The following is a 13,452-nucleotide window of genomic DNA, read 5'->3' on the forward strand; positions in this document are numbered from 1 at the left end:
CCCCCAAAACCATCTTAAGATCCTAGTCCATATTTTCTTAAATATTCTATATTCTAAATAAATACAACAAATTTCAAATCAATATTCCACTAAAGGGACAGTTCACCCAAAAAATGAGCATTCTGTCATCATTTACTAATCCTCATGTCATTCCAAACCTCTGTATGATTGACTTACTTTAGTGGAACACAAAAAGAGATATCCAAGCTACAATAAAATGATGCTGAGAGCGTAAAAGTACAGCAATATGGGCTATAATCTAGTCTTCTGAGGCCATTCGATATAGCTTTTTGTGATGAAGCCTTCAAAATTAAAGTCCTAAAAATAATTTCAAGCAACATAAGGGTGAGTAAATGGTAAGTAAATTGTACATTTTTATCCCTCTACAATAGTACAAGTCCCTCCAATGGCCATCATACTCAGAGACTATACAAAAATACTCATTAAATAATTAATTTCTTAATGAACTAATTAATGCCAGTTCAGCTAACTATTACGTAATATCAATTTACATTAAATTTAACACCTGACTTAATTATTTTTGCGATTAACAGAATTTATGACTGATTGATTTCACAGGTTAACAACACAATAACACAAATGGAAAAGAATATAAAATAATCATTTACTCACAGATGCTGAGGAAACTGCGTTATTCCGTCCGTAATGCTGAAGAAATGAAGCAGCAGTTCTTTCATTCATCACATAAACTTCACAGCACCCGAGTCGCCCTCTCTCTCACAGGCCCGGACACATGCTCAGACTTACATGAAAACCTTCCTGTCTTCGGCTCCTGTTTCTCCAGCGCTGGATTAAAGCATCAGTCACACACTCGTGCTCACACACACATGCAGAGGCTGGATGTCCAGAGGAGACAGACAGAGATGTGTGTGGCCAAAAGGTTGTGTAGAAAAGGCTTCTGTAACACACACAGTTGAAAATGAGCACCAGGACATTCCTTGCTCAGTCCCGAGGCTATGGATCAGTTTCCAACACCCTCTCTCTTTGCATCAACAATCGAAGGAAGTCATTGGATCAGATGAATCTGTGCCGGACGAACTGCACCATCAGCAGGATCACAGGCTCTTGGCACACACTGAAGATGCATGCTGTAATGTTCATGTGCAGCTGTGAACATGCAACACATGCCCAGTTAAGAGACCACAGTTAAATTAGAGTAAAACTTACAGGCCCAGTTTCACAGACAGGGTTTATATTAAGCCAGGATTAGGACTTAGTTCAATTAGGACATTTCAGTAGCTTACATGTGCCTTAGGAAAAAAACATTACTGGTGTGTATCGTGAGACAAAACAATGACGCTGACATATTTTAAGATATATCAGTGAAAGTTTCAGTTAAAACAGCTCAAACATGTGTTTAAGTCTGAGACTAAATTTAAACCTTGTCTGTGAACCCGGGGGACAGAGAGAAACAGCCACTGTTGGAAGAGGCCATTGGATATATATTTTTTTAATTTTACATTTATTTTATGTTTATTACATGAGGTCCGAACTGATTAAAGTTGTCTTAACAAAAAAAGTGCTGTGGCAAAATTTTGGTACTTAAATTTGATTATATGGTTCTTAAATGTTTACACACTTTAGTGAAAAACAACTAACTTTTTCTTAACCAACTAACCTAACTAACATCAACTATCTAACTATCCTGATATATTTCTTTAACTAACTTGATTTATTTCTTAACTAACTTGATTTATTTCTTAACTAACTAGCTAACTAACCTGCTTTATTTCTTAACAAACTAACTAATATGCTTTATTTCTTAACTAACTAGCCTGCTTTTTCTTAACCAACTAGCGAGTTAACTAACCTACTAACTAAGATCAACTATCCAACTGCCCTGATTTATTTCTTTAACTAGATTTATTTAACTAACTAGCTAACTAGCCTGCTTTATGTCTTAACCAACTAACTAATATGCTTTATTTCTTAACTAACTAACCTGATATTTTTCTTAACTCTCTAGTTAACTAACTAAAATCAACTATCTAACTAACCTGATTATTTCTTAACCAACTAATATGCTTTATTTCTTAACCAACTAGCGAGTTAACTAACCTACTAACTAACATCAACTATCCAACTGACCTGATTTATTTCTTTACCTAGATTTATTTAACTAACTAGCTAACTAGCCTGCTTTATGTCTTAACCAACTAATTAATATGCTTTATTTCTTAACTAACTAACCTGATATTTTTCTTAACTCTCTAGTTAACTAACTAACTAACTAACTAACTAACTAACTAACTAACTAACTAACTAACTAATAAAATCAACTATCTAACTAACCTGATTATTTCTTAACCAACTAATATGCTTTATTTCTTAACTAACCACATATTTTCCTTAACTCTCTAGTTAACTAACTAACCAACTAACTAAAATCAACTAACCTGATTATTTCTTAACCAACTAACTAATATGCTTTATTTCTTAACTAACCTGATATTTTTCTTAACTCTCTAATTAACTAACTCACTAAATAAATAACTTGCTTTATTTCTTAACCAACAACTAACTAGCCTGCCTTTTTCTTAACCAACTACCTAATGTTTTATTTCTTAACAACTAATCTGCTTTTTTCTTAACCAAATAACTTATCAACCTATTAACTAACATCAACTAACTGTCCTGATTTATTTCTTTTAACTTGATTAATTTCTTAACTAATATGCTTTATTAACTAACAACTAACTAGCCTGCTTTTTTCTTAACCAACTAACTAGCTAGTTAACTAACTTTCTTCCGTTTCTTATTCCCTGATGAGCTTTGTGTTCCAGCAGGTTCAGCTGTGTGAATGTGTGTTTGGTATGAGGAGGGTGAGGGATTCCAGTTCTCCTAACAAACACCGTTTAAGGTCAAACAACATCTGCAAACATTTCATGTGTCACTGCAACACTGCATGTCTTCCAGAAAACATCACAAAACTACAAACACATTAAGCCATGCTTTTACAGACACAAAATTATTCTTAAATCTTAAAGTCTGTTTGGTAGTTCAACTATTAAACAATTATTAAGAGACTCATATAAATAATAGTGTTCTGGTCTAAATATAGTACATTATAAATAATTCTACATTTGTATTTGATTGTTCAGTAAACATACTATTTTAGTAAAGAATCGTCTTGCATGGCCAACTAATATATAATATAATAGTCATACACAAAAAGAAAACTGTCAAATAGTGTTTTGAGAAGAGCCAGACAGGTTAGAATTCTCTCTCTCTCTCTCTCTCTCTCTCTCTCTCTCTCTCTCTCTCTCTCTCTCTCTCTCTCTCTCTATCAGTCTCATCCTCTCGCTCTCTCTCTCTATCAGTCTCATCCTCTCTCTCTCTCTCTCTGGACTCATATGAGGACTCAGACTTTGCTGTTCGCTCTGTGATCTTCTAGTGAAGCAGAATCACACAAACTATCTATCACTGCAGGTAAGAGCTTTACTATTACTTAAAATAAATGTGGGGAAAGACAGAACACATGTGTTTTGACCCTTTATCCAGGTATGATATCAGACGAGTATATGATCACACTTTAAAATAATGTCTCATTTGTTAAAGTTAGTAAACGCATTAGATAAAATGAACCATCAATTACAGCATTTATTCATCTTTGTTAACTTTAGTTAATAAAAAGACAATTCTTTATTCTTTGCTTATGCTACAATGCATTAACTAATGTATAACAGATTCAAATTTTGATTAAGACTGTATTAGTAAATGTTGAAATTTACATTATCCAAGATTAATAAAAGCTTTGGTTCATGTTAACTAATGCTAACAAAGTAAACCTTATTGTAAAGTGTTACAGAGTGGGCTATATAAATCATATTGCATAATATATGCAATGATGTTACAGGAAACAAAAAAAAGATAAACCATAACGTGCATATTCTTCCATGACTTCCAAAAAACAGCACAGATGTAGTCATTTGGATTATACTGTAAAAACAATGGCAACGACAAAGGATATGAAACCATTCCACTTTACCTGAATTTACCAAATTTGATTCATTGAACTTTATCCAGCTACAATTTACCTTCTCATTAAGAAAATTTTATTGAAACTCTGAAAACACATAAAATTTACAGCAGAAAAAAATATTGTCACAAGGCAAATTAGTTTATGCCCAATGAAGAAGACTTTTTGCAATGTTGCATTTGTGAACTAATTTGTGCATCTTTTAATGTGTGTGTGTGTGTGTGTGTGTGTGTGTGTGTGTGTGTGTGTGTGTGTGTGTGTGTGTGTGTGTGTGTGTGTGTGTGTGTGTGTAGGGATGCCGCTCGGAGGAGGAAACAAGTGTGGCTGCTGTAAGAAGACGGTGTATTTCGCAGAGGAGGTCCAGTGTGAGGGACAAAGCTTCCACAAGTCCTGCTTTCTGTGCAGTGAGTCACACACCAGTAACTCTTGTCTGTTAAATCAAATGGAAGCAAGTCAACTATAAGTGCATCATCTTCTTTACTGATTTAAGGTGTGCATTTGGTCGACTCGCTTCCATTTCATTCAACATCCGACACTCAGTATTCACATCACAATACAGTATGTGTAATCTCACATGAGAGATGGGAGCACATGTTCAAGCTCAAGCGGATAAATCTATTAGAGACAGACACAAACGTTCACCTGCTCTATAACAGAGTATTTTAAGCATAAAGGATGTGCATGTTAGTGTGAGATTCTCCATGTGGAAATGGGTGGTGATGGTTAGTCCCGTAGAGAGAGGGTGTTAACCGGAAAACGGAAAGATTGTTCATGCAGATGGTCATATAGATCATGGAAAATATAACGTATTGTTCTTGAACGTATTGTTCTTGAACTGTCAGCTCTGAATGCAATGGCCGTGACACACTGTCACTACCTCAAGAAACTCAAATCTTGGCCACAAATCTCCACCAATGCTCCCAGTGGATCTCATTCATGATTTTTCTGTCCTATAAAAAGGCATTGTCCTAAAGTCTTTTTTGTTTTGTTTTTTAAATCAGTTGCATTTATTTAATTGCTGCTTAAATACACATGGATGTTTATGTGCAGAAATTATCCATGTGTACATTTAAGCAGCAATTAAATAAATGCAACTGATTTAAAAAACAAAACAAAAAAGACTTTAGGACAATGCCTTTTTATAGGACAGAAAAATCATGAATGAGATCCACTGGGAGCATTGGTGGAGAAAAGTAGTTTGAGCTTCTGAACTAGTCCTTGGAGAGGAAATCTGGCATGATTTTGGATACGGAACTGAGCAGCGAGTAAATCTTTTCTGTTTTACAGTGTGTCCATATTAGGTGTTGTACAACCGAAGCTCCCGGTGGATTCGTCGGCCTTTTATGGCTGCACAAGGCCTGCAGATCTGTGCAACAAATGGATGTTTATGTGCAGATGGCATTTGCCGAGACATTAGCACTGATGATGCATCAGTATTATATCACCAAATCCCAGGGAGAATGTTTATGTTAGGATTGTGGTTTTAATACCTCCATTTTTCCTCCTGCTCAGAAATGAAGAATGAACATATGTTTCTCAGATGTTTCTCCTCAGGTGTCCAAACCTTCTCCTGGAGGGCCACTATCCTGGGGAGCGTTTCCCAAAAGCATCGTTAGCCAACTATGGTCGCAAGTTCCGTCGTTATCAACATAGTTCAACGAGTCAGTGTTTTCCAAAACCATCGTTCTATAACGAACATTCGCAAACAGCATCGCAAAGTTGTGTAGTTTGAACAACAGCTCTCCACCTGTGGTTAGAAGAAGAGTTTCTTGTTTGCATGACATGTGGACTCAATAAATCCTTATCTTGAGCAAAATAAGCAAGCTGACATTCAGTCCAATCTGTATGTCTTTATGTCTTTAGTTTGTCAAGAGATTTAAAGCACCGTTTTTGAAGAGTGCGCATGTGCGAACGTGCTCTACCACGTAAGAACGAGACTATGATTGAATCTGGAAATAAAGCAAAATAACTGAGAAAAATGAGAAACAGTCCTCTAATGAGTTCGTAATTTATAGCAAAAAATTCAAAAGTAATTATTACTCCACCACCTGCGTGACATCATTAACCAACGTGGTTGAACGACCAATTTGCGACAGTATAGTTTCAGGAAACAGTCGTGACTGGCTAGTGATTTCTTCAAGATGCATTGTATGGCAAGGGACCGTTCGGTATTTATGGAAGGGGCCACCGGAGGAAAATAGGGGAGGGTCATGTCTTTTTATTCTTTGTTGAGGGGAGGGTCATCCAACTTTTTTTAGTCTAGGGGGAGGGTCACCCAACTTTTATATTCATTAAAACAGCAACATTTCAAAGTGGCTTGTTTGGTGCTATTTTTTTCCATTTAGCTCCATGTTGATCTCGCGTTATCAGCCCCCCTTCGATATCAGATGGGTCTGACCCAACAAAAATCCAGTTTGGCGCTGTTTGGCAGTGTGCGCTTCAGTTCGCGCTTAGAAAAAGTGCATCATGTCAGAACAGAATGCCAAAGAAATGTTTACCCGGCAAAGCTTTAAAGCACGAGCAAATAATGAACTTTTTTTAAGTGCACAGTGTCCTGTGAGTGTAACTCTACCGCTGCATTAAAATGTGATGTGAACGTAAGTCGAGTTTTACAGTATTGGGACTGAGGCGCCAGAACTGCTGATAGAATGTGCGCTGTATGGCGATACTGCATATTTTAGTTTCCATTCTTATTTTGTTTCCACGATGTGTAAGATGTAGGGCTACCACCAGCCGCGGCGCTACCATTGGGCCCGGGTGGGCATTTAGGTCCGGGCCCACCCATTTTCTATAGCCTATGGTTTTGTACGTTTCTTCATTCGGATCTATTTGCGATGATCGATCCAAATTCTAAACAAAATGTTTATATGCTTCGTCCGATTCATTATTCATTAAGATAATAATTAATAAATGCACGCATAATTATCAGTGAACTTGATAAATGTTGCAGATATGTTTTACATGCATGCACAAACAAATGCCTTTCAACTTGTGTGTGCAAAATTCAGAATAAAATGAATGTGCAGCAATTTGCACAAATACAGAGTCTGTAGGCCTACTGTGTTGTTACCATTAAATAAGCTCATTTAGTTTCATTTTTGTTAAAATATAATAATGTTATTTTTTCATCTATGTTGATTATGAAAAGTGAACCGCACACACGAGTATAGGCTACGCAATATCGAGAGACATGGAGCGGGTCAGACATGATTTTGACCACTTAATTAAGTTTTGTTTTGCAGAAAACTATTTTTTTAAGTGAATTTCGTTTTGTATAAATTGTATCTTAATTTTCATTTTTTTTTTATCAACAAATTGCCAAATACCAAATATAGCAGACAACACAATCATAGAGGCGCCCGCGTGGTCACTTGCACTGCTCGTAAACAGGAGCGCATCTCATCCTAACTTAACGAAACTCAACATATGCCTCACATACATGAAATATATCTTAAGAAAGCTTGAAATGTCTTTTTAACAATTTAAAACGAAAAGAAATAGGCTACTCTCTGGTTATGTAATGATGTGCATTTCTCTCTATAGGCGTGTTCACTAGCCTACTAGCGTATACGGAGATGGCGATCGTCAACTTCATCTTTACAGCTGTTGTTGCTGTTAATAAACTAAAAATAATAGGCTTATAATTTTATTAAACAACAAATTAAATGAAATTTTTATTGTATTAAAAAAGCAACAAAAAAAATCCTGTTTATCAATATTGTGTGTGTGTGTGTGTGTGTGTGTGTGTGTGTGTGTGTGTGTGTGTGTGTGTGTGTGTGTGTCGAAATAATTTGTCCGCTGCTGCTCAAAAAAAAAAAAAAACGGTCAAAAACCCCACTGTCAGTGTTTTGTAAGGAACAGGCAAATATGTTAAATATAGCAGGAGACATTTTAATTGTTTACTAATAAAACAGTTATTTTTTATGTCAGTGTCGGCTAGACGAAGTTGACGACTCGCGATCTTCGCAGCGCTACCACATCTTTAAATCACTATTAGTAGGCTATTATTTAAGTTAACATAAAATACATAGACCTACACCACAAAAACTAGTTTAGGATAAATTCGTTAAAATTGGGCGATTCCAGTGAATGGACGTGACATTTGCAGTCAAAACTTAAAATAAAAATTCTCAGAAAATGCATTTATTTGAAACGTCTGAAAGGAGTCAAGACATTAGAAAAATATCAGTCTACACATGCGTTTTATATTTAATATGAGGGAAATAGACATGTGACGTGACACAAAAAAATCTTTAACTTTTAGGTGGCAAAATATTTTTTAGTAATTCTTTAAGTTACACTGTGCAAACCAAAATATACCCACCGGATGAATAAAGATCGGCCTCCACAGAAAATTAAATTTTATATTATTTTTATTTTATTTTTCGTGTTTGCATTTATGTGAAAAAAAAAAAAAAATGTTACGGACGTGACAGTTCTCCATTACGCACGGACATGACTGCTCTGAAGCGACTTTAAAAATTGCACAGAGACCTCAAACAGAAAGCACAAAGCCTTTCTTTAAAGTGAATTTCGTTTTTTTATTAATGTTATCTTAATTTTAATCAATGTTTCATCTGGATTTAATAAATAAGAAGTAGTCTAAATATAGTAGAAAATAGATAATCATGACACAGAGGCGCGGGCGAGTGAACTGGACTCTTGTCTCATAAATGAACCGAAACTCAGCGTAAGGTATGCTACTTGCCTCATAGACCTGAGAAATATATAGAAAGCTTGAAATGTCTACTTTTAAACATGCAGAACAATTCAAAACGAAGGAAAACAGACTGCTTTCTCCTTATGAAATGTGCATTTCTCTCTGGCGCGTTCTGAGACGATCGCGACGCATCGTCAACTTCATCTTTGCAGTCGACACAGAAAACACTTGTTTATTAAAAACAATTAAAATGTCTAGCTATATTTGACATATTAATAATCATTACTTTTGCCGGTTCTTTGTGACAGCTTAGATGCTTTATTCGCAACGCCACCCACATGTTGAACGCGTCACACCGCATCAGCACCGAAAACATGTTTTTTTTTTTCAAATCTAAAATAAAAAATCGTGATACCAACCGAATCATAGGTTTGGTCTATCGTTACAGCCAGATGAGAAAGCAAGAGTTTATGGTTTAAAAAACAAACAAACAATGGCTATCTGAACATCTTTGCCAAGCCAAACTAGTACAGAATTAGGCTAATCAATAAATTATCAGGGAGGGTCGTGCCTTTTTTCACAATCATTTTGGAGGGTCATAGAAAAAAATATTGCTGGCGAAGGGAGGGTCATGTCTTTTTTGACAACAGATCTCAAAACTCCTCCGGTGGCCCCTTAAATAAATAACGAACAGTCCCCAAGCCGTTTTAGCTTAAATTGTACCCAGCGTTACTCATCGTAATTGCATTTTTACTAGTAAGAATTAAATTTGAGAGCTCTACAATTCAGTTCTTACTAGTAGCAATTACAATTAGACAGCTCTCTTATTCAATTATTACTAGTAAAAATTACAATTACAGAACTCTCTTATTCAATTATTACTAGTAAGAATTACATTTACAGAGCTCTCTAATTCAATTGTTACTAGTAAGAAATCAATTAGAGAGCTCTATAATCCAATTATTACTATTAACAATTCCAATTTGAGAGCTCTACAATTCAGTTATTACTAGTAACAATTACAATTAGAGAGCTCTCTAATTGAATTTTTACTAGTAAAAAAACGAATTAAAGATATGTATAATTGCAGAGCTCTATAATTGAATTAAAGAGCTCTGCAATTGCATTCTTACTAGTAATAATTCAATTGTAGAACTCTATAATTAAAAATGATTGGAAGTCAATGGAGACATATGACTAGTAAAAATTCATTTGTAGAGCTCTCTAATTGGAATTGTTACTAGTAATAATTGAATTAGAGAGCTTTGTAATTGTAATTCTTACTAGTAAAAATGCAATTACGATGAGTAACGCTGGGTACAATTTAAGATAAAACGGCTTGCCATATGCATTGTACTATGGTGGTGAAGCAGAGAGTTACGTCGTTGTACGGGAAACACACCCCTGCAGAGTTTAGCTACCCCTAGTGAAAAATAAATATAACAAAATGTATTTGAAATACATTTACATATGTATGCACTTAGCCTTTAATATAAATACCCTGCAGTTGTCCTGTTGGTATACTAAATTGATATACCTAAAGTCTGCTAAATTGGAACAACTAATTTTGTACTTAATGCACTTTAGTTATCCAGAAATAGGAAATAGTGCTGAGCTCCAACTAAAGATATACTTAAATATATTTGATTGTGCTAAAGTTGAACTATTGCAAGTATACTTTATGTACACTTTAAATATCTTGCATTTAAAAACTGATTTATACAGTGATCATACTAGCCTTACTAACACATTTTAGGCTAAATATTAAGAAATGTGCATTTTGCAATAAAGAAGTACTTCAAATAAATTGTAATTATAATATTAATATCAGTAAGTCTCAAGCGATATGTCAGTAAATATGTTAATGGATTTGTTGTATACTTATAGTATGAAATAAATGTATTTTGAAAATGTAAAATGTAAGTGAAAATGTATTTCACTACTTGCCTTAACACACCTGCTTGGAAGTCTGCAGTGTGATTAGCTGGTTCAGATGTGTTTGACTGGGATTGGACAGTGGATTAGGAGCAGGATTGGACACCCCTGCTCAAGAGTATCAGATCAGATCTCAACTGTCACTCAAACTGTGCTCAGATTTGTCAAGATGCATTCAGTTTGCATCAAAAGTCAGATATAACTCAAACATTTCTCAAATTCACTGTTAAATATCAAATGTTCAAACTGAGCTTTGCTACACACATCAATTTTAAAGCTCTTACATACTATATGCTTACTATGCATCCCCCTTTTATTTGTGCATCCCTCATGCAATTGCAATGCAAATCAAACATGCAATTGTCCATTTAAAAAAAAAAAAAAAATGTCTTATAAAATATGAATGTTGATGCAGTTGTTCTGTTTGTCCTTGTTGTCTTTTATTCTGTTATTTTTCCTTTTTACTCTGTACAGCACATTGGTCAACCGAAGTTGTTTAATTGTGCTTTATAAATAAAGTGATTGATTGATTGATACAGTATACTTGTGTAGGGCGATTTATACTAATTAGCAAATCTAAACTGCTTGATTGCTTGTATCGTCGCAAAACGTAAACTCTATTATCGCCCAGCTCTAATCTGCTAAATGCAATTATAAGGCATGAAGATCTTAAGATATCATAAACATTAACAACATGCTGCTTTGGAACAGTGTTTTATGAAAAGCGCTACACAAATAAATTTGACTTGACATGCTTGACATTCACACAGTTGAAAATAAACATCCAATCGAGTCATTTTGGCAGCTTGGTTTAAATAAAAGCTGGTTTTGGACTAACAAGGGTGTTTTAAGTTCTGAAACTTACAGTATAGTTTGTCTATATAGTACAATGAGCTCTTATATGTCTAAAGATCAGGGAAAATTTGTGAGTAACCATTGCGCTGTGGATTATTTGGCAATTAAAAACGCAACATTATCCTCAGAACAAACAGTCTTTTGCAATTTGTGTCTTGAACATGCATCTTCTGTGTTTAATGCAGTGGTGTGCAAAAAGAATCTGGACAGTACAACAGTAGCTGTGCATCAGGAAGAGATCTACTGCAAGTCCTGCTACGGCAAGAAATACGGCCCAAAAGGGTACGGCTTCGGTGGAGGAGCGGGAACTCTCAGCATGGACACGGGCGAAGCTCTGGGAATCAAACCGGCTGGGTTAGGAAGAATGTTTCAATGAAAGCACCGTATTTGTGTTTTTTTCCAATGTGCATTAAAGTAGCTGGTGTGTGTTTGTCTCACAGTCAAGCATCCCATCATCCGACCAACAACCCCAACCCGTCAAAGTTCGCGCAGAAGCTTGGCGGTTCGGATGTGTGTCCCCGCTGTGGAAACGCCGTGTACGCGGCAGAGAAGGTGGTTGGAGGAGGAAGCGTGAGTTGGTTTTTCTTGACCTGACTTGCCGAGATACATCATTTTGCCCTGGGACAAATGTCTTACCAATCCAGTCAACCGAAACCTCATCTGGGAGATTTCCTTGATGTGATGTAATAATTTGGAAAACAAGTCTCGATTGTTTTGGCTCGGTTGCTAAAATAGTCTTATTATCGACTACAATTAAAATCCAATTCAATCCTGTCCTGACCTGTCCTCAAATAACCCTGCAGTGCAAACTGACAAGATCACAATCAATCCGAACAATTGATGTTTTATATGCAGCCACCCAGCACGGCAAAACAAAAAAATACACCAAATGCGTAACCAAAAAGCATATTTATGTGTGTCCTCCTTTAGCCTTGGCATAAGAGCTGCTTCAGATGCGCAAAGTGTGGGAAGAGTCTGGAGTCCACCACTGTCGCAGATAAAGATGGAGAGATTTACTGTAAAGGTCAGTATCAAACATCATGCATACAGTTGATATTTATAATAACATTACCTATTCATTATTTGTTATGACATTTATATTTAATATTTATAACATTATTTATTTGAATGATATTTATATAGGGTGCTATGCTAAGAACTTTGGACCGAAGGGCTTTGGGTTTGGACAGGGAGCTGGTGCTCTGGCTCACGCTCAATAGAATTACAGCTGACATTGGTGAACCCAGGAGGTCAAACTAGTCGCTTAACCACCTACAAACACGTCTCATAAATGTTACACACACATAAGTGCCCATTTGGGTGCTCAGTATGTACTAAATCCAATAAACGGGGTTTCATGTGAAATCCAAGACTGTATAAACTGACATTTTTGCTATAATAAAACTGGGTTGTTTATCCATGTGCTTGGATTTATGTATTTAAAAAAATATATAAATTCAAAATAAATAGTTAAAGCAATTCTCTGACTGGGCTATGCCATGCATTATGCTTTTGAAAGATATAATAACTAAGAATACATGAATGTAATTATAATTTGACCAAACATGAAGTTTGTAAACAGAAAGCGGGACACAGACATCATTGAATACTCGGATGATTCGCTTGTTTTCTTCATGACATCATACACAAGTGTGATGAGGAACAAAGCGTGTTTATGTCTCTGAGCCTGTCACGGGCCTGATCTAATGAGACGATGAGACCACAGACTGACTGGATAAGACCATCAGAGAGATTGTAATGCTTTCATCTAGAGGCTAATTCACAATTAAACAATGGAAATGAATAAACAAAACTGGTCTCAGAGCAGCTGCCGGGGGAACAAACATTCCCACCAAAGCTCCCAGAGGCAAAAACACAAGCATGCTACGAATGGTAAACTAGTGTCCTGCCCAGTATGTACTATAGTGCCTACTATTATATTTTAGAAATAGTATGTGAAGCAATATATATTAATAAACATTTCAAATAGTAGTATATGCAA

At 35.6% G+C, this 13,452-nt stretch overlaps 1 protein-coding gene across 1 annotated transcript; it reads left to right on the forward strand.

Moving 5' to 3' along the window:
- Window positions 1-3,356: 3,356 nt before the first annotated feature.
- On the forward strand, window positions 3,357-13,441 carry csrp1b (cysteine and glycine-rich protein 1b). Its single transcript, XM_081380193.1, has 6 exons — window positions 3,357-3,450; window positions 4,294-4,404; window positions 11,636-11,804; window positions 11,891-12,020; window positions 12,381-12,474; window positions 12,594-13,441. The coding sequence occupies exons 2-6, from the start codon at window positions 4,296-4,298 to the stop codon at window positions 12,668-12,670; spliced, it is 579 nt and encodes a 192-aa protein (XP_081236319.1). The 5' UTR covers window positions 3,357-3,450; window positions 4,294-4,295; the 3' UTR covers window positions 12,671-13,441.
- Window positions 13,442-13,452: the final 11 nt, after the last annotated feature.

This window comes from Scardinius erythrophthalmus, assembly GCF_964197995.2.
Source record: "Scardinius erythrophthalmus genome assembly, chromosome: 12".
NCBI classification, from domain to species: Eukaryota; Metazoa; Chordata; class Actinopteri; order Cypriniformes; family Leuciscidae; genus Scardinius; species Scardinius erythrophthalmus.

What these genes read in the sequence shown, in the direction of transcription:
- csrp1b (XM_081380193.1), top strand. Translation starts at nt 4,296, where the DNA reads ATGCCGCTCGGAGGAGGAAACAAGTGTGGCTGCTGTAAGAAGACGGTG. An exon ending in CAAGTCCTGCTTTCTGTGCA is followed by an intron (nt 4,405 to 11,635) that starts GTGAGTCACACA and finishes TGTTTAATGCAG; the next exon opens with TGGTGTGCAAAAAGAATCTG. An exon ending in AGGTGGTTGGAGGAGGAAGC is followed by an intron (nt 12,021 to 12,380) that starts GTGAGTTGGTTT and finishes GTCCTCCTTTAG; the next exon opens with CCTTGGCATAAGAGCTGCTT.